Source organism: Sceloporus occidentalis, unplaced genomic scaffold, assembly GCF_023333645.1.
Source record: "Sceloporus occidentalis isolate IW3139 unplaced genomic scaffold, rSceOcc1.0.p SCAF_1, whole genome shotgun sequence".
NCBI lineage: Eukaryota > Metazoa > Chordata > Lepidosauria > Squamata > Phrynosomatidae > Sceloporus > Sceloporus occidentalis.
The window spans coordinates 181471621-181496171 of NW_028316981.1; the positions used below are offsets into that span (position 1 = coordinate 181471621).

The 24551-nt window shown below is 43.8% G+C and overlaps 3 protein-coding genes across 5 annotated transcripts in view; 1 reads left to right on the forward strand and 2 right to left on the reverse strand.

The window, feature by feature from the left end:
• The window catches only part of LOC149322946 (structural maintenance of chromosomes protein 1A), a 30906-nt gene extending 29809 nt beyond the window's left edge, over window positions 1–1097 (reverse strand). Inside the window, exon 1 of the mRNA XM_089485206.1 lies at window positions 783–1097. Coding sequence (XP_089341332.1) covers window positions 783–891 — 109 coding nt within the window. The 5' untranslated portion in view covers window positions 892–1097. The remainder of the gene's footprint in view (window positions 1–782) is intronic.
• RIBC1 (RIB43A domain with coiled-coils 1) lies at window positions 1023–18597 on the forward strand. 2 transcript variants are annotated; one of them, XM_089485223.1, is made up of 8 exons: window positions 1023–1096; window positions 2138–2262; window positions 3629–3710; window positions 10406–10750; window positions 12606–12724; window positions 13918–14145; window positions 16436–16602; window positions 18257–18597. In XM_089485223.1, the coding sequence occupies exons 2-8, from the start codon at window positions 2146–2148 to the stop codon at window positions 18336–18338; spliced, it is 1140 nt and encodes a 379-aa protein (XP_089341349.1). In that variant the 5' UTR covers window positions 1023–1096; window positions 2138–2145; the 3' UTR covers window positions 18339–18597. The 2 variants fall into 2 exon arrangements, with proteins under 2 accessions (XP_089341349.1, XP_089341346.1); XM_089485220.1 differs by lacking the exon at window positions 1023–1096 and adding an exon at window positions 1120–1614.
• Window positions 18598–19246: 649 nt separating this feature from the next.
• Window positions 19247–23568, reverse strand: LOC149322948 (3-hydroxyacyl-CoA dehydrogenase type-2-like). 2 transcript variants are annotated; one of them, XM_089485227.1, is made up of 6 exons: window positions 23502–23568; window positions 22304–22468; window positions 22039–22203; window positions 20970–21098; window positions 20184–20292; window positions 19247–19611 (listed from the first exon to the last, which is right to left on the reverse strand). In XM_089485227.1, the coding sequence occupies exons 1-6, from the start codon at window positions 23526–23528 to the stop codon at window positions 19421–19423; spliced, it is 786 nt and encodes a 261-aa protein (XP_089341353.1). In that variant the 5' UTR covers window positions 23529–23568; the 3' UTR covers window positions 19247–19420. The 2 variants fall into 2 exon arrangements, with proteins under 2 accessions (XP_089341353.1, XP_089341362.1); XM_089485236.1 differs by lacking the exon at window positions 23502–23568 and adding an exon at window positions 23200–23446.
• Window positions 23569–24551: the final 983 nt, after the last annotated feature.

The following is a 24551-nucleotide window of genomic DNA, read 5'->3' on the forward strand; positions in this document are numbered from 1 at the left end:
TATAACAATGTCTTAATAAAATGTACACTCATCCCTCCATATTTGTGGCTTTGATTATTTACGGATTTGATTAATATGTCCTCTCCAGGAATCTCTAGGTCCTCCAGTGTGCAACACTATGGTCAACTTTAACTAATAGTTGCACTGAAAGACCTAGAGATTACTCCTAGAGAGAATGCTCTTCTAGGCCTTTGTAGCTCCTCCAGGGCAGGTCTAGGGTCAGTCAGTGTCTGTCAGACACTGGCCACAGAATTGCACTGGAGGACATAGACTCCTAGAGAGGTGTCCTTTTGGGTAAAAACATGGTGTTTTTGTTATCTGCAGTTTTTCCATATTCATGGGGGGGGGGGGGGGTTGTGCTCCTAACACTAACACACTGCAGGAATAATCCAGTTTGAGGCCACTTTAACTGCTGTGGCTCAGTGCTAGAGACAGAGAAGGCTCAATGTCTCACAAAACTACAATACCCAGAATCCCATAGCACTAAGCCAGGGCAGTCAAAGTGGTCTCAAAGTGGATTATTTCTCCAGTGTGGATGCAGCCTGGCTCACAGTGGTCCAAGCACACATTGCAGAAATAATCCACTTTGAGACCACTTTGACTGCCCTGGCTCAATGCTATGGAATTCTGGGAACTGCAGTTTTGTAAGACATCGAGCCTTCTGTCTGGTGCCACAATGAACTACAGTTCCCGGCATTCCCTAGCACTGAGCCAGGGCAACTAAAGCTGTCTCAAACGGGGTTATTATCCCCGCAGCGTGGCTCATCCCTCCCTAGTCTTACCGGATCCATTGGGGCCGATGATGGCGGTGAAGCTCTGGAAGGGCCCGATGATTTGCCGCCCTTTGTAGGATTTGAAGTTCTCGATCTCGATCAGCTTCAGGAACCCCATTTCGAGGCAGGAAGGGCTTGCAAACTACGGGGCCCCGCAGGGGACACAGGGCCCAACAAGGGACCCCTTCGCTTTAGAGCGCAGAGACCACCGCTCTCGCCCGCAAGAAGGGCGGGAGCCTCCAAACCTCGCGAGAGGTCACGGCCTCAGGAAGGAATGGGCTTCTTCCGGAATAGCGCTCGGTGATAGGACGACGCTGTTCCATGTATTTTGCATACGAAGCTCCGCCCACTTTCCCAATGTGGTCCCTTTAAGAGAATTTTGGACTTCAGCTCCCAGAAGCCTCAGCCGTGTTGGCCTATAGTCTGGGATTCTGGGAGATGAAGTCCAAAATCCCCTTAAAGGGCACAGTTTGGTCTTGGAGACGCTTTGAACTTCAGCCCCCAGAGTTCCTGACCGTTGGCCACGTTGGCTAAGCCTTCTGGGAGTCGAAGTCCCAAAAAAACATGGCGGACTAACGTTTGGGAATCACTGCTGTAAAGTCTACGTCCGGGCTTCTCGCTCAGCTGTTAGGCTCCTCCCCCTTTCCATTCTCTAGCCGCTAACCTTAGCCCTGAGGTGGTCCCGCCTACTCGGGGCTTCTCGCTATGCTGATAGGCTGAGGGCCTACAGATATTTGCATAAATTGAGTGGAACCCAGGCGTTCTTTCCAAAGGGGTGGGAAAACAGCCTGGCCCGTTGTCATAGCAACCAGAAACCAAGCGTTGCTCTGCAAAGGGACAGGTGAGCGCTGGGTCCTGGGTTCAAATTCAGCCCCTCCTTGGTTTTTTTGGACTACAGGTCCCAGCATCCCCGACCTGGTGGGGGATGCTGGGAATCATAGTCCAACAACACCCAGTGGTCCCCAAACTATGTTTCTCCAGATATTTTTGTTGTTTTTTTGGACTCCAACTCCCAACAGCCCCAGCCAGAAGGAACAACTGTCAGGGATTCTGGGAGCTGGGGTCCAAACAGCTGGAAGAGCAAAGTTTGGGGATCACTGTGGCCTAAGGGGAGCCCTGAGTGAGTCCCACTCACTGGTTCCCAAATTTTGGCCCCCCTCCAGATGTTTTGGACTTTAGGTCCCAGAATCCTTTTCTGTTGGCCAAAGCTAGCTGTGGCTTCTGGGGGTTGGAGTCCAAAAACACCTGGAAGACCAAAGTTTGGGAACCACCATAAACGACAAAGCGGGGACGATCTGAGTATGTATGTTCAAAACTTCTGACTCTCGCTGCGTCTCACATACGAACCCTTCCTCCCGTTGCAGGTGCAGAGATGTATAAAGTGGACGTTCAGGCGGACGCCAAAGAGGCAGCTGCCATCGAAGCCCGCAGGAATCGAGAGAGGGAAAGACGGAGCCGCATCTTTAATGCTCGCTTCCGCAAGATGGGGGTGAGACTTGTAGGATTGTGGGGCGGTATGTTAGCATGAGGCGGAAACGCTGCTTTGGAGGGAAACGGCACTGGAGTCCCTCAATATCCAGAAGAGCTGAAACAGCTATAAATAGTTATTCTTACATGCAGATTCCCCTTAATATATCTTTTTCTGGAGGAGATGACTTGGCCTTTACCTCTCAGCTTGATGAATGAGGTGCAGCTAAAGGCAACTTACCAGTGTTATGGGCTCCATGGTTCCAAAGTGTTAAACACGTTTTGCTGATTTGGAATCATGTCGAAGTACAGTTAGGGTTAAGCAGGAAACCTAACAGGAAAATGGTAGAAAAGAGAGAAGGCAGGGTAGCAACCTACAAGTCTGCAATTTGTTTCCAAATGGAGGATCGTTTGAATTGAGCCTCTGATCAAGCCTCTGCATGTGGGCTGTTTATTCATATCTTTTTTATAACACATAAGTTGCTGCCTCGGTACAGAAAGCTGAATATTTTTGGATACAGATTGTGAATGGCCCTGCTTCATGGTAGGAGGTGCCATGTTTACAGTCGTTTGTCCTTTCTTGTCCCCACCTTCTGCACTCTTCCCAGAAAGGGGATAACTGAAAAGGATGGTGAAGACTCTGGTTGCAGGCCTGGCTCTCTGAAATGAAAGCAGGATGAATTGGTTGGGAATACATCCTCAGGGGATGGGTTCCAGAGATATAGACCTATCAGAGATCATTCAAACACAGAGACACACAGACTAATGGTTTTATACAGGTAAATCTTTGTTTGCTAATTTTGTTTCTGTCTTTCTCTCCTGACACAGAAGAGGTACTCAAGGCAGATCACATTAGAAACAAGAAAATAACATTTTAAAATGTTGGAATAAAACAATTCGGGAAATAGCAGGGAAAATATAACAAACCAGTGTTAGTGGGCAATTGGGTAAATGCCAGGCCCTTTCCAATCTCACAAATTAGACTTCCAATGGCAGCAAGGCATGCATCAGGGCTTTCTCACCTCAAGAAGCAGTCCATTTCCCTAAAGGTGCCATTTTTGGCTTGAAAAGTAATAAACAATCTTTCAGTTTGAGCCTAGCAACAAATGGAAGCTTGCAAAACCAGCGCAGGAGCAGAGGCGCTTGCTCTAAATTAACAAGTTCCTATCAACAGCTTTGCCACTTCATTCTGAACCAAATAAAGTTGTGAAATAGAAGAGCTTATGCCATAACAAATTTAGTCTGTGAAGTATCACAGTGTCTTCTGCTTTTAGCTGGGAGACGTGGGAGGAATCCTGCATGACATTTGCAGAAGATTTGGGGGTTTTTTGGTTTGTTTGTGCTGCTACTAACCTGTGCTGCTATTGATATCCCACACTCTTCTTAAGGTGGATGTTGAAGGCTTGAAAAGACAGGTGGAAGAACGAAAACTCAGAGAGAATGCAGAGAAACAACGAGATAAAGCTTTTGGTAAGTGTTTCTGTTCTGCTTTGCTGCTGGACCTGCCTCAGGATACTGGTGAAAGAAATGAACCTACAGCTTTACCTCTCTGCAATGTAGGGCCAACGGAGGGGTTATTTTCAAGGGCAGGAAAGTACATGACCCTAAAGGGAATTAAATGCATCAGCTCAACAAGGTTTTGCTTCCCTTGTTAGATCCAACTACTAGAGTAACCTACTGAGTCAATGAGATTTATTTGTTAACTTGTGAAGCACCCATTGGTTCAGCGGATCTACTTGAGCTGGGACTATCAGTCTTAGATTGTGGTTTAAGACTGGAGTCCTGAATATGCTTTGTTGTTCTGTACCTTCAAGTCATTTCCAACATAAGGCAACCCTAAAGCGACCCTATCACAGGGTTTTCTGGAACTGAGTGTGTGTGACTTGCCTGAGGTCACCCAGTGGGTTTCTGTGGCCGAGCAGGGAATCAAACCTTGATTTTCAGAATCATAGTCCAACGCTCAAACCACCACACCATGTTGGCTCTCATAAACATGCTTTATAAGGTTGAGCATTATTTCTGAATAATGTATAGGATTGGGAGTAAACTTTCTCTGGGATCTGCTGGTGAAAATTGGCAAAACTAGATATAATGGATCATCTTGTCTGCTCCATTCACATTTAAAGCAAAGGCCAGCTTGTCTAGCCACTGGGTGAATAGAATGTTGGACTGGATAGGCTTCTGGTCTCATCTAACACAGATGTTGTGTTCTTATCAATCTTTCCCTACAAAACAATATGGTCCAAATTCTTTGCCAAGTGCAGGGATTCCTCAGTTGACGTCAGTATGGAAATGGACCCTTGAAAGAAAACAAATTAACAGTCTTATATCGTGGGAACACTAGCAAGTAAAGATGGCTGGCTACTAAAGAGAGGGGATTTACAAAAGTATCCCCAGAGGCCTGTTTGGCCAGAGGCTTTATTGTCTTTCATTTTTATCTACTCACCTTTTAAAGAAACTTACAACTTTCATTTTAAGCTTTTGAGGCTGGTCTTATTTTTCCACTACTAAAAAAGAAAGCTCTAAGGTTCTATTTTACTATTTGTGTTGTATTTTTACTGCATTTTGTGGTAGGTGTTCTCAGTTCTCTCAACTGTACAGAAAACATTGGTTGATGGGTGTCCATATAAATATGGTAAATTAGTGAAACATATACATTTTACCCACTTTTCTAGGGATGTGTGTGTGAATGTTTGCTGGAATATAGGCAGATTGAACTAATCTCTGAGCCCAACCTTTGTGCTAGGAATATGAGTAGAGAACATTGAGTGAACTGATGACATCTCTTTGAAGCCTATAGAACTGATTACCGGGATGAAGTGTTGTTTCTAAGACTTAATCTGTACTGCATAAATAATGCAGTTTGACACTGCTTTAACTGCCATAACTCAATGCTATGGAATTCTGGGATTTGTAATTTTGTGTCACAGAGCTCTGGTGCCACAACAAGCTACAAATCCCAATATTTCATAGCATGGAGCCATGGCAGTTACAGCAGTGTCAAACTGCATTATTTCTACAATGCAGGTTAGACCTATGTGGCAACACTGCAGGCATACAGAAAAGTTGCAGAACTGAGGACACTGATATACAGTTTAGTTTCTCAGTTCATTTCGCACTTCAGAGACTAAAGAAAACACCTCATCTTCCTAGCTTTCCTGTTGCAAAGATGTAATTGGAAATGTGTGGGCAGTGTGTCAGTGAAATTTCAGGAGCTAAAGGAGTTGCTGAATATAGGAAAAGAACATTGCTTTTATGAGGTTGTTTCTGTTGCACTGTAAAGCTGTAGCTTTCTGCAGTCACTTGAGAGACATGAAGACAATAGTTCCAACAATGCTGATAGATAGCATGTTACCTTTATTGCACGATCTGTCTGATATCCTTTTTTCCTGTACTGGATACTAATATTAGTACTTTTTGTTTGTTCAAAGTTTTTGATAGCTATTTTTTAAAAATGCTGTAAAAGAGCTCCCCAAATAAAAATGCAGTATAAGCAATTAAAGTATATAAAACAGAGGATAAAATAAGTATCAACAAGGCAGGGACATTTTAAAAAAAAAACTGAATAAAGGCTAGTTGAAAACTTAAGAGGAAGAGAGAAAGCCAATCACTTAACTCTTTGGCAAATTAAGGATGCGTCCATGGTACACAATTATAGCAGTTTGATCCCACTTTAATTGACATGACTCCACTGCAGGGAATACTGGGATCTGTAGTTTGACGAAGGAGTTAGAATTCTCTGCCAGAGAGCCCTAGTGCTGCAATTCAGGGGAGTGGGCTAGAGATCTTTGGATCTCTCACCAAACTATGAATCCCAGAGTTCCACAGGATGGAGTCATGACAGTTAAAATGAAATCAAGTTGCTATAATTGTACAGTGTGGATATATCATAAGACACATAAATTTGTTGTTAACTCCCATCAAGTTGACTTCAACTTATGGCAACCCAATGAATGATAGCCCGCTAGGTTTCCTTCTCTTTGACTACTCTGTTCAAGTCTTGCAGATTCAGAGCCATGGCTGTGTCCTTGGCCTAGGATCAAGAAATGAAGCAGGAAAGTGAGTGATGGAATTTTTCAAGGCCAGTGCCTCTATAAGTTGGAAACTACTTGAAGGCACACAACACAGACACACAAAACTTGTTTATCGCAAACACGTTATTCAAATAATCCAAGAAATGACTCTATGCATTTCTTGGATTATTTGATGGAAAAAATTGGACTACTAATTGACCAAGAACCAGATGAACTCTGGACTGGAGCCAGGGACATTGTCAGGGAGGAATGCAAAAAGACACTGTCAATAACTAAAAAAAACTAACTTAAAGACAGTCAAGAAGCAAAACTAAAAAGAAACAAGTAGATCAGGACCCTGAATTGACTTATAAGCAGGGATAAGAAGAACTACAGTTGGTCCTCTGTATCAATGGATTCTGTATCCAAGAATTCTATGGCTTGAAAATATCCCCTCCCCAATTCCAAAAAGTACACCTTGATTTTTCCATTTTATAAAAGGGGCACCATTTTACTATGCTACTTTATATACACTCATCCCTCCACATTTGCAGCTTTGACTTTTGTGGATTTGATTATTCACAGATTTTATTAATATGTTCTCTCTAGGAATATCTAGGTCCTCCAGCACAACTCTGGTCAACTTTAACTCAAAGTCACACTGAAGGACCGAGAAATTCCTAGAGAGAAGACTCCAATAGGCATTTGTAGTTCCTCCAGCGCAATTCTATGGTCTAGCAGATGTTGACCACAGAGTTGCACTGGAAGACCTAAAGATTCCTAGAGAGGTGTTCTCTCAGATAAAACATAGTGTTTTTGTTATTTGCAGTTTTTCCACGTTCACGGGGGTCCTGTGCCCCTAACCCCAGCAAATGTGGAGGGATAAGTGTAATAGGACTTGAGCATCTATGGATTTTAGTATCCACAGTGGGGCCTGGAACTAAGCCCCAGTGAACACCAAGGGCCCACTGAACTGTAACAATCCATGAAAAGAAACAAGACAAAAACAAGAGACCTCTCCTACAAGATCTGAGAAATCAAAGGGAAATTTAAACCAAGGGTGGGGGACCACTGAACCAGCAAGGGAACACATTACATGAGTAAGTAGAAATAAAAATAAGATGAAAACAATACACTGAAGAGTTATATAAAGGAGATGAAAAAATGACAGATTCATTCAAGGAATAACCATTTGAAGATGAGCCTACAGTATTAGAAAGTTAAGTGGAGCTGTACTGAGAGCACTCAGGAGAAATAAATCACCAGGAATAGATGGCATACCAATAGAGTTGATTCAGTCTTCAGAGACAGAATCTACTCTAGTTCTATCCAAAATCTGTCAACACATCTGAAAAACAAAACAATGTCCCACAGATTGGGAACACTCAATATACATTCCAATCCTCAAAAGAGGGAACACCAGGGATTGTAGTAACCTAAGGACCATTGCATTAATTTCCCATGCAAGCAAAGTGATGTTCAAAATTCTACAAAAAACACTTCTATCATATATAAAGCGAGAAATGCCAGATGTTCAGCTGGGCTCAGGAAAGGAAGAGGCAGTAGGGATCATGTTGCAAACATATGTTGGATAATGGAGCCACCAAAGAGTTTTAAAAGAAAATCAGCCTATATTTTATAGATTATAGCAAAGCCTTTGACTGTATAGATCGTGGAAAACTATGGATTGCTCTTAAAGAATGGGTGAGCCATAATATTAGATTGTCCTGATGTCTAACCTGTACTTAAGATAAGAGCCTACCTTCAGGACAGAATATGGAGAAACTGAATGGTTTCTAACTGGCAAGGGGTTGGGTAAGCCTGTATCTTGTCATCCTGTCTGTTTAACTTGTATGCTGAAGATATCATACATAAGGCAGGATTAGATTCAGAGGAAAGAGGTATGAAAATTGAAAGAAGGAACATCAACAATTTAAGATATGCAGATGACACCTTACTATTAGCAGAAAATAACAAAGACTTAGAATGATTACTGACAAAAATCAAGGAAGAAAATGCAAAGGCAGTGTTTACAGTTGAGCACACAACACACACACACACACACACACACACACACACACACACACACACACAAATAATGGCCACAGATGATTTACTTAACATGCAGGCGATGAAGACATTGTAGTTCAAGCTTTTCCATTTCTTGGCTCAGTCATTAATGACAATGGAGACAGCAGTCAAGAAATCAGAAGACAGCTAGGACTTGGAAGGGCAGCTGTGAAGCAACTAAACAAGATCTTAAGTGTAAAGCTATATCATTAAATACTAAAGTTGGGATTGTCCATGCCATTGTATTTCTGATTTCTGTGTATGAATGTGAAAGCTGGACAGTTGTGTGTGTGTGTGGGGGGTCATTTCATTTGAAATACTGTTCTAGAGGACAGTTCAGCATGAACTCTGGATTGCCAAAAAGACAAATCAATGGGTCCAAGGGCAAATGAAGCCCGAACTCCCCCTAGAAGCCAAGATGTCTAAATGGATACTGCTGTACTTTGGACATATACATGATATCAGAAAAGACAATAACCCTTGATAATATAATAAGCAGTAGGATAAAAGGAAGGCCACATTATAGATGGATACACTCAATCTGCTAGACTTTAACAGGGCTGTTGATGACAGGGTGACTTGGAGGTCTCTCATTCATAGGGATACCATAAGTCAAAGTCAACTTGACAGCAGTTAGACAAAGCAAAAGATCCTTCAGTGGGGCTGGATAAACTGTCAGGTAACTAATAAATCTAGTTAGATGCACAGCAAAAACAAAACCTGCAGTTCTGTGAAATTCCTTTCACTTAGAGGCAGGCGGGATTTGAACTGTGGTGAGCTTGTCTCACTGAAAAAGGGCCAAAAAAGTAATTTGCATAGCCCTACTTTAGTCCATGCCTAGATAACCTGAACCATGGAGGACAAAAAAATGGAAACATGAATACGTTATCCCCTGCCATGGGAAACAAGAAATTACTAACAAAAGGTCAGTTCACTAGTAATGTCCTGGCCACCAAACAGAAAGCAAACAGAAGTTGTAAAAAAGTGGCACAGGGTGGATGGGTGAGTTCTAACACAAAGAACCATAACTTTTGGAATGCTCAATAGCATTTTGCAAGTTGATAGGCTTGTGCTGTAATTTCTTTTAAACCAAGAACGTTCCACAATAGAAAAACAAACACAGCCAATTATGGAATCAATAATCTGACCTTAGCAGGAATCTGAAAAAAGGGGAAGGAAGGAAGGAAGGTAGGTAGGTAGGTAGGTAGGTAGCAAAAGATCTTGAAGAGAAACTGGCAGTTTTGCTTACTTTACATCAGTGGTTCTCAAACTTTGTTCCTCCAGATGTTTGGAACGTCAACTCATAGAATTTTGACCATTGGCCACACTGGCTGAGACTTCTGATTGCTGAAGTCCAAATCATTTGGAGGTCCAAAGACTGAGCAGTACTGTTTTAAGTGATGTATACATATTGCAAAATGCAGGATTTCTCCCCCATCTTTCACACATTCTTGATACTCTTGAGTGCAGAATTTCTGTTTGCATATACAACTGAATGCAGGATACAAATCCATTACAATAAGGGAACACCCACTTATTTCAGAATGATGTGTGGACTCATCATTGTTCACTGTGCCTGAACGCATCATGTTATGTCCAGTAAATTTCAGCAGTAAAACTCAGAAAACCTTTATTCAGTAACGAATGATGTTCACCAGACAGAGTTAACTAGCAAGTATAAGCAAACCACAATGAAAACACATACAAGTCCACATTTTTGGTGGGCTACCTTCTCATTTGTAGCAAATGCAAAACATTTTTGTTTAGAAAATAATTTTTCTTTTTTCTGTTCCCATGAAGGCCCCCCTCCTTCTTTCTTCTGCAGTATTCCCAAGGGAGTGATCTTGGATCGTCTTGAGACAGTCTCAACTCCCCTCCATCTGTTCATTAATGACACAGGAATGTAGTCATGTTTTTAGCAGTTAACACCCCACTGCTGTATGTCCCATTATTTCCTGCCTAACACATTCATAATAGTAAGCAGCAAGCATATAAAGCTATACCCTCCTACATTAACATTTCAGACTGTGGCAGGCAAGCTGAATGATGCAGCTCCTGACACATCTAATGCTTTCTGTGCAGATGTAGACAGGGTCCAGTGCGACAAGATCGCACAGATGTTGGACGAAGAGGAGCGCCAACACAGAAAGCAGTTGCACCAGGCTATGGTGGAGTTTTGGGAGCAGGAGCAGCAGCCCTCCATGCGCCGGGAGTGGGACCTCCAAGACCCTGATGCAACCCACAAAGAGCTCCCAGCCCGTGTGAGTGATGATGACCCCCGCTGCGGCCCTTCCAGCATGCAGCGCTTTGCTGGGGAGGACCTGAATACTAAAGCCCAGCGCAAACTGCAGAAAGAGCAGCGCAAACAAACGCTGGAGGAGCAGAGAGCTGAACGGGAAAAGAACCTTAAAGACCAAAAATACGCAGGTACTTTTTGGCTTGGGCAACATTAACCTTTTTGAACTATAACTCCAAAAATTCCCCAGCCAGCACAGGCACTGGCTGTGCCAGTTGAGGGATTCTGGGAGCTGTCATCCAAAATACAGGTTGAGTCCAAAATGCTTTGGACCAGAAGTGTTTTGGAATTTGGATTACTTTTGGATTTTGGAATACCTGTATTTGCATATATGTACATAATGAGATGTTGGAGATGGCACCTAACACAAGATTCATTTTTGTTTCGTAGACCTCTTATACACATAGCCTGACGATAATTTTATAAAATATTTTAATAATTTTGTACATGAAAAAAAATTTGTGTACACTGAACCACCAGAAAGCAAAAGTGTCACTCTTTCAGTCACCCGTGAAAAATGTTTGAGATTTTGAAGTGTTTTGGATTTCGGAATTCCAGAAAAGGGAGACTCCACCTATAATGCATCCAGGTTCTATGTTTTGGCTGGAGGGCATGAGGCAGTGTTGCCTTATCCAAGACACTTAAGTTTAGGGGCTGGCGGGGGCAGGGGTGGGAATAGGACACTAAAGTCCACAATGTTTCTATTTCTATCATCTGAGGCACAATATACCAAGAGATTTTTCTGGTCCCACCAAAGTAAAGGCCTTTTACTGCCTCCCTTAGTATTCAGCATGTCTCATTGTAATGTTCACCATTCACAAAGACTGCACAGCAAAGTTTTTGTTCCAGGCTCTTAAATTAGACTCAGTTTTGGGTGCCCATGCTGGTTTACAACAGCTTCATTCAGATTCCTGAGGTCTGTAGGATGACTGCCTTTAAAAAAAGAAAAAAAGAAAAAGGTTCTTTAGATTACGGAGGAAAAGTCACCTGCATTTGGAATATGTGTGTTATAAAACATAGCCCACCTGCCACCAGTCAATATACTTCAAGCTCCCTCCTGCTGCAGTCCTTTTTGAAACAAAGCTCCCCATCATTTCATAATGGGCAGACTATGGCAGACGTAATCAGTTAATTTTCCAGATCTATCCCTTACTCTGCGCCTTTTAATGTGAAAATTACTCTGCTGCTTTTAAATCTGCCTTTCCTCACTTTGTCCCACAATAGGCTCACCTTTGACTAGTATTTAGTACATTCTTGACCTTTTCCCCCAGACCACTCATTCCAAGGAGAAATAAATGGGGAAAGGAAACGTCAGATTTAGTTTGGTTGGCAGGCTGAAGCTAAATCTTTAAGAGGTTCCCTCCCAACCCTTTCTTTTTGCTAGCTTTTATTCGTCATCTCAGTGGCACAACTGGTTTACCTAGTCCAGGGTTGGGAATAATGTGCCCTTCTAGATGTTGTTGGATTGCAACTCCCAGCAGCCATACCTATTATAGGCAGTGATGTGGGAGATGGACAAGGTTGGAGTTGTAGGGAGTTGGTGCACTCATGATGTAAGCGATGTGCAGCGATGTCTATACCCTGCACGACGCTTATGTCACGATAATGGCCCCCATATGGACGGGAGGCTGCCATTATGCTGCCGCCATGACGTCCTAGGGTGAAGGACTGTGCGGTTGATGCGCGGTCCCTAACCCTTGAATCACTGCCTGGACACTGCTTCTTGGCGGCATGTACTGGGCCTTAATCACTGTTTAAAGTCCCAATTCCATCCCAACCCCCATGTGATAAACCCCATAGTCCAATGCTTAAACTACTACAACATGCTCATTCTCTTGTTAGCAGATTTTGGGTGCTCTCTTTATGGTGCCCAGAATCTGCTAGTAGGGAATTTCTGTGTTGGGGAGAAACAAAGGTATCAGGGTAACCTAATGCCTAGACTGCATGCCAGAACACCCATTTGCAGTGATCCCATTCTGCTTGTAGATACCCTGGATGACAAAAAAAGGGTAGAGCTGGACCAGAGAGCCCTGGAGCTGGCACGTTTGGAGGAGGAATGTCGCAAGGCCAAAGCCATGGCATTAGCAGACTTTAATCGAGCCCAGGTACACCCACTTTAATCCCTTATCCAGAGAACTCTTGAGAGCAGGTGTACGCAACTTTGGCTGGTGTAAGGACCATGCTCTGCACAAAAATGGGTTACATTTAATGTTTCCTCAAACTGGAAGCACCCAGAAGTTTACTTCCATCTTTGAAAAAGAAACTGGAAGAGGGTTCTTACCTTAACATGGAGGAGAACTGCTACTTCTAGAGCAGGGGTAGGCAACCTGTGGCCCGCGGGCCGGATGCGGCCTGGAGAGGCCTTGGGACCGGCCCCAGTCTGGTCTTGCCGCCGATTGCTGCCGGGGCCTTTGGCGTCTTGCATAAGGGGCATGGTGGGGCAATTGTCTATAGAAGCCTCAGAAACATGCATTTATCTTAACATTTTTTTAAAGATCAGCAAATTTTTTTGCGTGTCCTCCATTTTTTATGTAAAAAGTGCCCTCCATTTCAAAATTTTATCCTACATTTGTCCCAGTTTATTTAATTATTTAATTTTTTAAAAAATCATTTAATTATTTATTTTTTTGGCTTCGGCTCCCCAGTTGTCTGAGGGACAGCAACCCGGCCCCCGGCTCAAAAGGGTTGCCTACCCCTGTTCTAGAGGCTTCCAGGAGTGTCAGTTCTCCTTTTTGTAAGAAGAAAGGGGTATCCAAGTGGTATTAGGGCCATAAAAGTGCAGGATTGCATTTCATCCACCCCGTAGAATCATAGCATTGGAAGGGACTGCAGGGGTCACCTGATCAAACCTGCTGCCATTCAGAAACACACAACTAAAGCACTCCTGAGAGATGGCCATCCAACCTCTTGTTCAACACCTCAGGAGAGTCCAGTACCCTCCAAGACAATTTATTCCCCTGCTAAACAGCTCTTGCTTTTAAAAGGTTTTTCCAAATGTTTTGGTGGAAAATCTCGTTTCTTGCAATATGAATCCATTACTTCCTGATGTCTGGAACAGCAGAATCTGAGTTTGCTCGCTGTTCTACATGACATCTTTTCAACTATTTAAATATGATTCTCATATCAGTTCTTAATCTTCCAAGTTAAACATACCTAGCTAAATGTAGCCCAGACTAGAGAGAGAAGAGAGTGCAAAGATTTGGACTCCACTGCAGCAACATTGCTACAGTTAATTGTGGGCCTGGGCAAGGAGGACCCAGTCCATCAAACCTCATCTCTCTTCCTTTGCCCTAAACAGGCTGCTGAAGTTGCTGAACAGCAGCGCCTTGCCCGCCAGCGAGATCAGGATGACAACTATGCAGAGATCCACAACCATCTGACCAGCAACCTCCTGATGGAAACTCCTGACATAGCTCAAAGTGCAATGGGGGCAGACCGTGTGATCACCAGTAGCTGGAAAGGGATGACCACTGCCCAGCTGAAGGCTGTGCTGAAGACGCAGGAGGAACAGTGCAAGGAGAACAAGGCAAGTGGCACAGAGCATAGTGGTGAGGGGAGGGACAGGCCAGAGAAGAATTGTTTATGGTGAGCAGAAAGGAGGTACAGGTTAAGGAGCACAGGTTTCTAAATAGTAAATATGGCTTTTTGCCCACCAAATGTTGGTTAGGGATGATAGTGCTTTATATGTCTACCTGCCCAGGAACAAAGGTCTTCAGGAGGAGCTCTCCTCTGAGTCTCACCAGTGGGGATAATATAGTGTAGGGGGAGATGGGAGAGGGCCTTTGTGGCACCTCAACTGGGGAATGCTTCCCTTTGGTGGTCCAATTGGTGCCAATGTGGTTTGTTTATTTGTTGCTTTATTTATTGGTTTTATATCCCGTCTTTCTCCCAAAATGGGATTCTAGTCTTTTTCTGTCGCAAAGCCAAAACGCAGCTTTTAAAAAAACAAAGAATTTTTAGACTTATTGTACTTTTAAAGGTACATGTACATGGGTTTATAATTGTTACAGCCTTTTTAAAGCTGTTTTCTGTTTTAAATTGTTGTCTTAATATGTTTTTTATTTATTCATTCATTAAAATATTAATATCCCATCCTGTATTTGAAGATCTCAGGGTGGCAAGTTATTCCTGTACCTCAGTCTTCTATATCCACAGATTTTTTAATCCATTAATTCAACCATCCACAATTAGACAGTATCCCCCCAAAAATATAAATTCCAAAAAGTAAACCTTGATTTTACCATTTTATATAAGAGACACCATTTTATTGAGTCACTGTATATAAGGGGACTTGAGCATCCACAGATTTTGGTCTACATGGGAGGATGACGTCCTGGAAGCAAACCCCAGCAGGTAATAAGGGCCCATTGTATTCTAAACATTATTTGAATCAAATTATTATTCAAATATTCAAGTTTTATGAGATTGAATTATTATTAAAATAATTTGAATTATTGCTTTAAAATTTGTTTTAAATTGTTTATATTGTTTTATTTGTGTACTATTTATCTTTTGATGATAAATAGAAGGCAAGCTATTTATCATCAAAAGAAAGCCAGTGTGGCATAGTGGTTTGAGTGTTGGACTGCGACTTTGGCGACCAGGGTTCAAATTCTGGCTTGGTCATAGAAACCCACTGGGTATGGGCAAGTGACACTTTCTCAGCCTCAGAGGATGGCAATGGCAAACTCCCTCTGAAAAAATTATCCAAGAAAACCCAAGATAGGTCTGCCTTAGAGTCACTATAAGACAGAAATGGCTTGAAGGCACACATCAACAAATTTATCACCATCATGTTGGGAATGCTGGTTTAGTGCATCTTGTAGCAGTACTAGTGGAGGTCTCTGGACTGATTCCAAAAAGGAAAGAAATTGTTGCAGCCAGTAGGCACCGTGGGTATCAATGGGCCTCTTTTTTCCCTCTTGGCATGCTGAGAAAAATAATTGCTGCTCCTCCATATCAGATAACTTGTGAAATAGGCTGTTTGTTATCCTCCTCTGCAAACACAGGCTCCCCATACACAGTCTTCTGCCTTCCTTTCTCTCTGTTTCCCATGGCTGCCTGTTTCTCCTGATGGCAACAGTGAAGTTCTACAGCAGGAGATGACAGAAAAAACTCACAGCTGGAATAGTTATTACAAAGATTCTCTGCAATTTTGCAGCATGGTCCATGTATTGCAAAGTGCTTCATAGGCACACTAGCCCAGAAACCCTTTACAACAGCCCTGTGAGGTAGACTGGTAAAACATGAAGAATGGGACAGAGGCTGAGTGCACAACAGTTATTCTATGGGAGAGCAGAGATCTGAACTGGGAGTAGCAGAGCTGGCACTGTTACCCTTGACATGGCACCTGGCTTCCAGTTCCTTGAAGCAAGTTGAGAGGAGGGCAACCAAAATGGTGAAAGGTATGGAAATCATGCCCTGTGAGGAGCAATTTAGGGAGCTGGTATGTTTAGCCTGGAGAGGTTAAGGGGTGACATGACAGATGTTGAAACATTTTAAGGGATGTCATATTAAAGATGGAGCAAGCTTGTTTTTTGCTACTGCGGAGACTACAACACGGAGCAATGGATTCAAACTACAGGGAAAGAGATCCTACCTAAACATTAGTAGGAACTTGACACAAGAGCTGTTCAACAGTGGAACATGCTCCCTCTGAGTGGTGGAGTCTCCTTCTTTAGAGGTTTTTAAACAAAGTCTGGATGGCCATCTGTTGCGGGTGCTATGATACTATATTCCTGCATGCCCGGGGGTTGGATTAGATGGCCCTTGAGGTCTGTTCCAACTCAATGATTTTATGATTCTTTATCTTACAGAGGCTGCGAGAAGAAGAACGGCAGCGGGATGCTGAGTGGGATCGGCAGCGGCAGTTGGCCGATCGCGCTGCCATGCAGATGGAAGTTCAGGAACAAAATTTGCGCCTGCAGCTGAGGAAGAACCTGGATGGCTACAACCAGGAGCTGGCAGAAGCACAGAAGGCAAAGTGAGTAGCCCAAGGCTGGAAAGTAAACTGTACCCATGAAACTAGTGAGTTTTCAGATGGATAACTGAAAAGTGGCCTGAAGGTAGAGTAGGAGCCCGCTCTGATTTTCATTGGAATGCATAAGAGCTATGCAAGAATTGCTGAGTGCAGAAGTGAGCAAAGGGTAACCCCCAAGGCTACTGGTGCAGCCTACAACCCTTCCAGGCTGCTCTATTAATGACCAAAAAAAGGAGGGGGGTTGATGCTTCTGGAAATCTCCAAAAACAGCCATTCACCTTTTGAACTGTCTTGCTTAATCTCTGAAAATTCCTGTTCCACAAAAGCAAAAGTAGACTTTCAGTTACTTCAGGGTATTTTTTTTTCCTGGGAAGTCTGTGCAGCCCTCAGAAGCTCTCAAGGGCAGAATATTGCCCTCAGACCTGCTGTAATAGTCCACCCCTGGCTTAGCAAAAAGCCACTTGCTGTCTTTGTAGCACCAGAATAGCTCAGGGCAGCCTCTGGTAGCATGCTCAATGCCACAAGATCCTGGGCAGTCAAAGCAGGCGACAAAACCCTTATGGCAGAGGTGAGCAAAGTGCAACCCCTGGACCCAATTTTCTCCAAAGCCTTCCAACCTCCCCTCCCAATTTTTAAAAAAACAAACATTTTTGGCAAAATTTCAGAGCCATTTTTTTGCTGCAAACTAAGTGTGTGAAAACATGTGGAAATACCCCCATTCCATCCTCACAAGGACCCCAGAACTGCGCACCACCCCAAAGTACCTCTCTTCTCCTCTGCAGTCTCTCTCAAAGTGTGGGCAGGAACTGACATTAGCAACAGCAATAGCATTTATATTTTTATACCACTTAACAGAGAACTGAACACTCTCTAAGCGGTTTACAATCTGTAAGCCAATTGCCCCCAACAAACTGGGTACTCATTTTAGCAACCTATGAAAGGATGGCAGGCTGAGTCAACTTTGGGGCCCTGGGATAGAACTCACGTTGTGGCTGCAGTACCAGCATTTAATCACTGCACCATCAGGGCTCCATATTGCCACTTTGAAAGGACTACAAAGGAAAACAGATACTGTATTTGGGCCTGCTATGGGGAGAGTAGAGAGCTAGTGTGGTGTAGAAGTTTGAGCGTTGGACTATAATTCTGAAGACCAGGGTTCAGATCCCCACTTGGTTATGAAAACCCACTGGGTGACCTTGGGCAAGTCACACACTCTCCGCTGCAGATGAAAGCAATAGTACATCCCCTTTGAACAAATCTTGCCAAAAGAAAACCCCTGTTATAGGTTCACTTTAGGATTGCCATGAGTCGGAAACAACTTGAAGGCACACCAAAGCAATGGGGGAGGGTACAGCTCTGGAGAGTTGGCCCCAGGCCCCATGCAGTTGCCCACCCTATGGGGACATATTTGTATAAAATATCTACCCATAAGCATAAACAGCTAAACCTCTTGAAATATGTAGGTCAGGTCTGGCTGGAAGCATCACCCTCTATAGCTACTCAGTGGAGGGGAAGCACATTACACACACATTCAAGTACTTTTGTCTGATGTTCCTATCAATGAAAACTGACACCAGGGATAATCTGAAGCACAAATGAAGGTGGGGAAAGCACATCCACCTTCCTGCAACACACATCTCCCTTCTTTGTTTTACAGCTTGCAGTATCTGGAGAAAGAAGTCTACACCAACACACCCACAGCCCAGTATCACTTGCAGTTTAACACAAGCAGCCGCTGACCGAACCATCCACAAGAGTGAAGTTTCTGGAATCGACCAATTTTTGTAGCAGACAACGGGAGCCCTCTGGTGGCTGTACATAGAGATACAAGGGAAACACAAGTATTGCTCTCCAAGGACCATGAACAAAGTCCATTTTGACTAATTTATATCTTATCAGGGGGAGCCTTTTTAACTGGTGGGGTGGTTTTCTGTTTGGACACCTGCACAGGTATAAATATTGTTCAGCTCACAAGACAAGCTGCTTTGTACAAATGACGTAGTATGTTGTGGAGTGGCCTTTGTTCGGTGTAAATTGGCTCATAAAGCAGGCGTGTCGTTTTGCGAATGCATAGGGAAACATAATCCATCACCAAGAGTGTGGGAAGTCCAAGGGCACATCTAAGTTGGCCTTTCCTCAGAGGATTAGAAGCTAGCATTCAGTACTTGCCATCCAGATTAGAAGAGTGATACAATCTCAGATAGTCCACTAGAGCCATGTGATAGACAAAGCCAGTTAGGCAGCTTGACCGCACTATGGTCTGAATATCTATTAACCAACTGTATATTAGAATTCTCAGCTTCCATGGAGAATAGGCATCAGCAGCACATGATGTATCCAACTTCCTGGATTCACCCGAGGTTTATTCTTCAGAAGCTACAAGGAAGGAAGGGAAATGGTATTGTGGAGGCCAGAGACCTCCCTGGCTTACTCTGTTCCGAGACACTGTCCTCCAAGTACCATTACTTGCCATCTTCTGCCCTCACTCTTGGTTTTAAACAAAGAACGCTACATTATGTGGAAACCTAAAGGGAAACCTAAAGAATTAGGTAACACATGTCCCTTTGTTTGTACAATTTAAGATTTGTGTTTTCTTGATTTTTCTTTTGGTGCAGTATACACTTAATCCTCATACAGCAGGCAGGAGGGCAGAATAATCATTTGTTTATTAAGATCCAGGTGTAAATCATTTGCTTTGTTGGCCCAGATTCCAGTCAGGGTCAACAGATTCAAAGTACTATGATTATGGTCCAGTGGAAATAGACATTCCCAGCTAATGAGGAGGACAGGCTTTCTTGCTCACACAGGCCAGACTCACAGCTCAGGGCTGCATTCGGATGGCCCCATCAAGCCTGATCACTTCACCGTTGATCATAGGATTCTCTACAATGCATTGTACCAGATGGGCATACTCCTCTGGAGCACCAAGACGGCTTGGGAAGGGCACTTGTCGTGCCAGAAATGTCCGCACTTTCTCAGGAAGCGATGCCAAAAGAGGTGTTGCAAACAGACCTGGCAAAGTTAAAAAAAAAGTATAATAATTCAGGGTTGCTCCAATCCTTTGTACATGTTTTAGCAATGCCTATGAAACTGGATGTACCCCACAATTTCTGAAAATCAGAATGCATTATTACGTGTAGCCTTCCCAAAATGTGAGGTTTTTATTTGAAAAATATATTTACTAGGACTTTTGCCTATAAAGAAAGGCCTGAAAGTGCACAAACAGTGTCTGCTGAAATCGAAGATGTGACACAAGATGTAGCCTGTTAGAAGAAGATTCCCAGAAGTTGTGGGCTACCAGGCTTCAGTGCTCCTCCCCCAGTCCAAATTAAATATGTAAAAGCAAAACATTTAGAATAGATATTAGACAAAACAAATTTGTGTAGATTCTTCTAATGTACATAATACGTGCAGATTGTAGAATCTGAATTACTTTGGCAACAGAATTTCAGATTTTTTGTTCTGAATTGGCAAGTACAAATAACTTCTTCCTATAGCCATTTGCCATTCAAGTCGTGCACAACCTTAACAAATTCAACCCCCCCCCCTTTTTACAATGCCCGGATTCATGGCAGGATTGGTACCTGGTGCAATAGTAACAACACGGATCCCCATAGGGGCAAGATCCCGGGCGATGGGCAGCGTCATTCCCACAATACCTCCTTTGGAAGCCGAGTAAGCAGCCTGGCCAACCTGTAGGATATACAATTAATAGCTCAGTGTTATAACAATAACAGGACAAAACCCACAGTTACGACAATCACAAGTTAGAAGTGTTATCTAAAATATACATGAAAAGTGATTATGTAAATGGTAGGTAACATGGAGACAAGGCCTCTGGAGTTACAGGGAGACAAAGTAAGACGAATCAGTATTCACTCTGATTTGGGAGCAGAGTTGAGAGAAAGGAAGGGTGGATCGGTCTTGTGGGCTGCTCTAGTCCATGCTGAAGAACATATACAACCCCATGATCTTTTATAGAATCATAGAGTTGGAAGAGACCACAAGGGCCATCCAGTCCAACCCCCTGCCATGCAGGGCTGGGTTTAGTTTGCCTCTAGTCTATAGAGCAGTGCAGTACAGGAGAAGTGGACAAGAATCAAAGCCTCCATGTGTGCCATGTCTCTAGCCCACAGAGGTGTCTTTGCTCCTGGCTAAGAGTTCCACAAACCACATGCTGCCTCTAAGCTGAAGGCTGGCCAACCTTGGATGAGTTCAGCCTCCATATGCAGGGTCTTCACAACCATACCTCTCCACACAAAGTCCTTTATGATCTGAGGGCAAAGCAAGTTCAGAGCTACAAGATGAGCAGATTACTCCCCTGCCATTAGATACTGAAGGTTAGCTGGCAGAGGAAAATGGGAACTCACCTGCCCCTCAAAAGCAGCCACGCTAGCGGTGTTGATGATCACCCCTCTATGTCCATCTGAGCCAGGCTCATTCTTCCCCATTTCACCTGCAGTCAGCCGAATAACATTGAATGTTCCCGCGATGTTCACCTGAGAGACACAAACAAAAGAGGGTTGAGGACTCAAAGCCGTGTTCTGCCATATTAATCAACCAGCCAGAACAATACCACACATTCCCACCAGCACATGAGACAATTAACTATAGGCTTTGCAAATTCTGCCTCCTCCACCCCAATCATTTTCATATATACTCCATGTGGGAAATCCACATCAACATGCAGTCTTCACAGGTCCTCTGGACCTGCCATGGAAGCCCAAGATGCTCTGGTCAATCCATTATTCACTTTATTTGTATCCCACCTTTTTCTCAAAAATGAAACTGCAAGTGGTTCACCGATTTAAACTACAGAAACCATAGTTGATATTGCCTACTACCACTGTTGATAGTATTTTGCCCCTTCCCACTTGACATATTATACCTTGGCATGCTCTGTATGTGCTGTGTATATGCAAATAGCACACTCAGCTCTGAATGCAACCCTTGATCTGAATCAAGTTGTGTCCTAGATAGATAGTAATAATTAACTCTGGTTTTTTTTTAAAGTATCAGTCCTTATCCAACGAAGCATAACCATCCAGAGACACAAGTCCAGTATTAGCAGGCATGGGGGAATCCAGAAATTAGCAGAATTAAAAATAAAATCTTAAAAGGAAAAAATTCTTAACTGGGGAAAAAGATCTGCCCTTGCAAAGCCCAGTGAGTCTTCAAACCTGACTTGACTTTTGTGGGGCAGGGAATCCAGAAAACTGGATGGCAAGCAGAAATGGGATTAAACATCTTTGAAACAAGCATAGCAGACTAGCATTCTGAATGAGACCACTTCACACATCAACATTTTGTTGCAGGCCCCCCTTCCCCCCCATATTTGGTAATGTATCATGTTTTGGGCTATTTTCTGGCAGGAAAGGTTAGGGAAATGGCTGAAGCAAGGAACAAATGATGACATAGAACCGGAATTTTATTCCTTACATTGATAACTCTTTGGAAGTCTTCCAGGTTGTGGGGAAGATCCTTTTTCATATTATAGGTCTTGACAGCCACTGCAATCCCTGCACAGTTCACTGCTATATCCACTCTGCCAAATTTCTCCCGGGCCAGAGCAAGGGCAGCCTTCACATCAGATTCTGATGTTACCTGGGAGAGGAGTGATACATTACTTCAGCTCAGCCACTGAAACCTTAGCACCCCGAGGACCTAAACTCCCAACAAGACTCTCAGTTTCAAGGAGCCCTACATCTGCAGGAGCAAAGATGCATCTCTCTCCCAGCGATTTGGCCACTGTTTCCCCCTCAGACTTTGGCAGATCCAGGAGCACAGCGCTGCCTCCCTGTTGTACCAGCCGCTCTGCCGTGGCACGGCCCAGGCCTGAAGCCCCGCCAGTCACCAGGCCCACCATTCCCTGTGTGGGGATAAAGAAGGAGACAATTAACATGGAGGTGCACAGATGCCTTAACACCCTGGCGCTGTATGTGGATGTGGAGGGCTGACTGTAGCGCCACTCTGCAGCCTGCAACACCAGACACGTTGTGTCATGCAATCGTTTTCAGGCACAGTAGCTTTTGGACTAAGACTCTGGAGAGCAGGGTTCGAGTCCCTGCCCAAGCATAAAAACCCACTGGTTTTAGAATTTAGTTGGGGCAGCAACAGTTTTTCACTAGGAAGAATACCTGTCCCTGTCAATAAGACTCCCAGGTCTCCTGCCATGATAGCAACAAATATAAGACATGTAGTTATATTGTAGTTGTATATACAACAACAACTATATATTGTCTTGGAGAGAACTGTTCTTATTGTTATGTGCCTTCAACTTACAGCCAACCTAAGGCAAACCTAGTGTGGCACAGTGGTCTGAGTGTTGGACTATGGCTCAGGAGCCCAGGGTTCAAATCCCCACGTATCCATGGAAACCCTCTGGGTGACCTTGGGCCAGAAGTCACACTCTGTCAGTCTCAGAGGAAGGCAATGGCAAACCCACGCTGAACAAACCTTGCCAAGAAAACCCTGTGACAGGTTCATCTTAGGGTTGCCATATGTCAGAAATAACTTGAAGGCACACAACAACAACAACAACAACAACAATATTGTTTTTACACCTGAGGCTCTCCAGGCTGAGCCATGCTGGCTCTCTACCTGTTGCATTTCTGCCTGTCAAAGGCTTGTCTCGTCCAGAAACTCCTGCAGGAGAAAAAATAGGGTTTGCCCATTCCTCCCAACTAGAGACTCTCAGTTTGCTAGTATCTATTTTTCAGTGTATTAAATCTCCTAGTCCTCCCCCCCCACTAGCATTGGTCTCTCCCAGGCATCTGGCAGTCTCCCCCCTGATCGGTCAGGGAGGTGGTTTGACCCATTGTCTTTAGCAGCCAGAAGGGTCGCACAGGCTGAAAGCACAGACTTTTTGTCCCTTGCCGGCTCCCGTAGAGGGTGGCTGTTACCTTCACGCTTCTCAAAGCCGCCGCCATGTTCCTTCCCGAAGGGCCAACCACCCTTCAAGCTCCGCCCCCTTCCTCAGAAGACCGGGCGGAAGTAAAGCAAGAAGCCTGGACGTGTTTGGGCGGAAGTGGCGGGGCCAGGAGTCCCCAGGCGTGTTTGCACGGAAGTAAGTGCCCTTTTGTTGTTCTTGTTGTTTGTCTTCAAGTCATTTCCGGCTTATGGCCAGCCTCTCATGAGGTTTTCTTGGCAAGGTTTGTTCAGAGGGGGTTTGCCATTGCCTTTCCCTGAGGCTGAGAGAGTGTGACTTGCCCAAGGGCACCCAGTGGGTTTCATGGCTGAGCCAGGATTGGAACCCTTTTGGACTTTGACCCTTGTGTGAGTTCAAGTCAGCTGGCAGCTTATGGAGACCCCATAAACGCGATAGTTTTCTCTTTTGTGTGCCTTCAAGTCGTTGCTGACTTATAGCAACCCTAAGAAGACCCTAAGGAGCGGATCCCCTCAAACTGTGGATGCTTGAATCCGTGTGTAAAAAATCAGTGTATATGAAGGGCTGACTGTAATATTATAGTATTATTTCTTAGGCAATAGTGTTGTTGTTATCAGTCTGCATTCCCCCTCAACAACTGGGATTTGGGAGCGGCTTACAATTTTAAAGAGCAGTACAATTAAAGCACACACAAAAGAGAGCATTAAAATGGGATTAAATTATTACAGTATTACAGATGATTTATTTATTTTCTAGTGTGCCTGGGACTGGTGTCATATTGGTGCCTATTGGCTACAACTGTTTCTTTCCTGGAAACTCAGTGGGCTTGGTGGGTGGCACGGGTCCAAGGTCCACCACTTTGAGTAGGCAAAGGATACACTAAACTACAGTACTAAGCACTGAGTGGGTCAGGTCTTAACAGAAACTATTCAAGTCATCTATTTTGCAGGAGTGGGGTGGGTTAAACTGACTGGTCTTGTTGCACTTCAGTTACTGACACTGTATCAGGTGCTTTGTGCAAACTTGAAAAAGAAACATCCTGGCTCCTTGATGTGGACTACTCTAT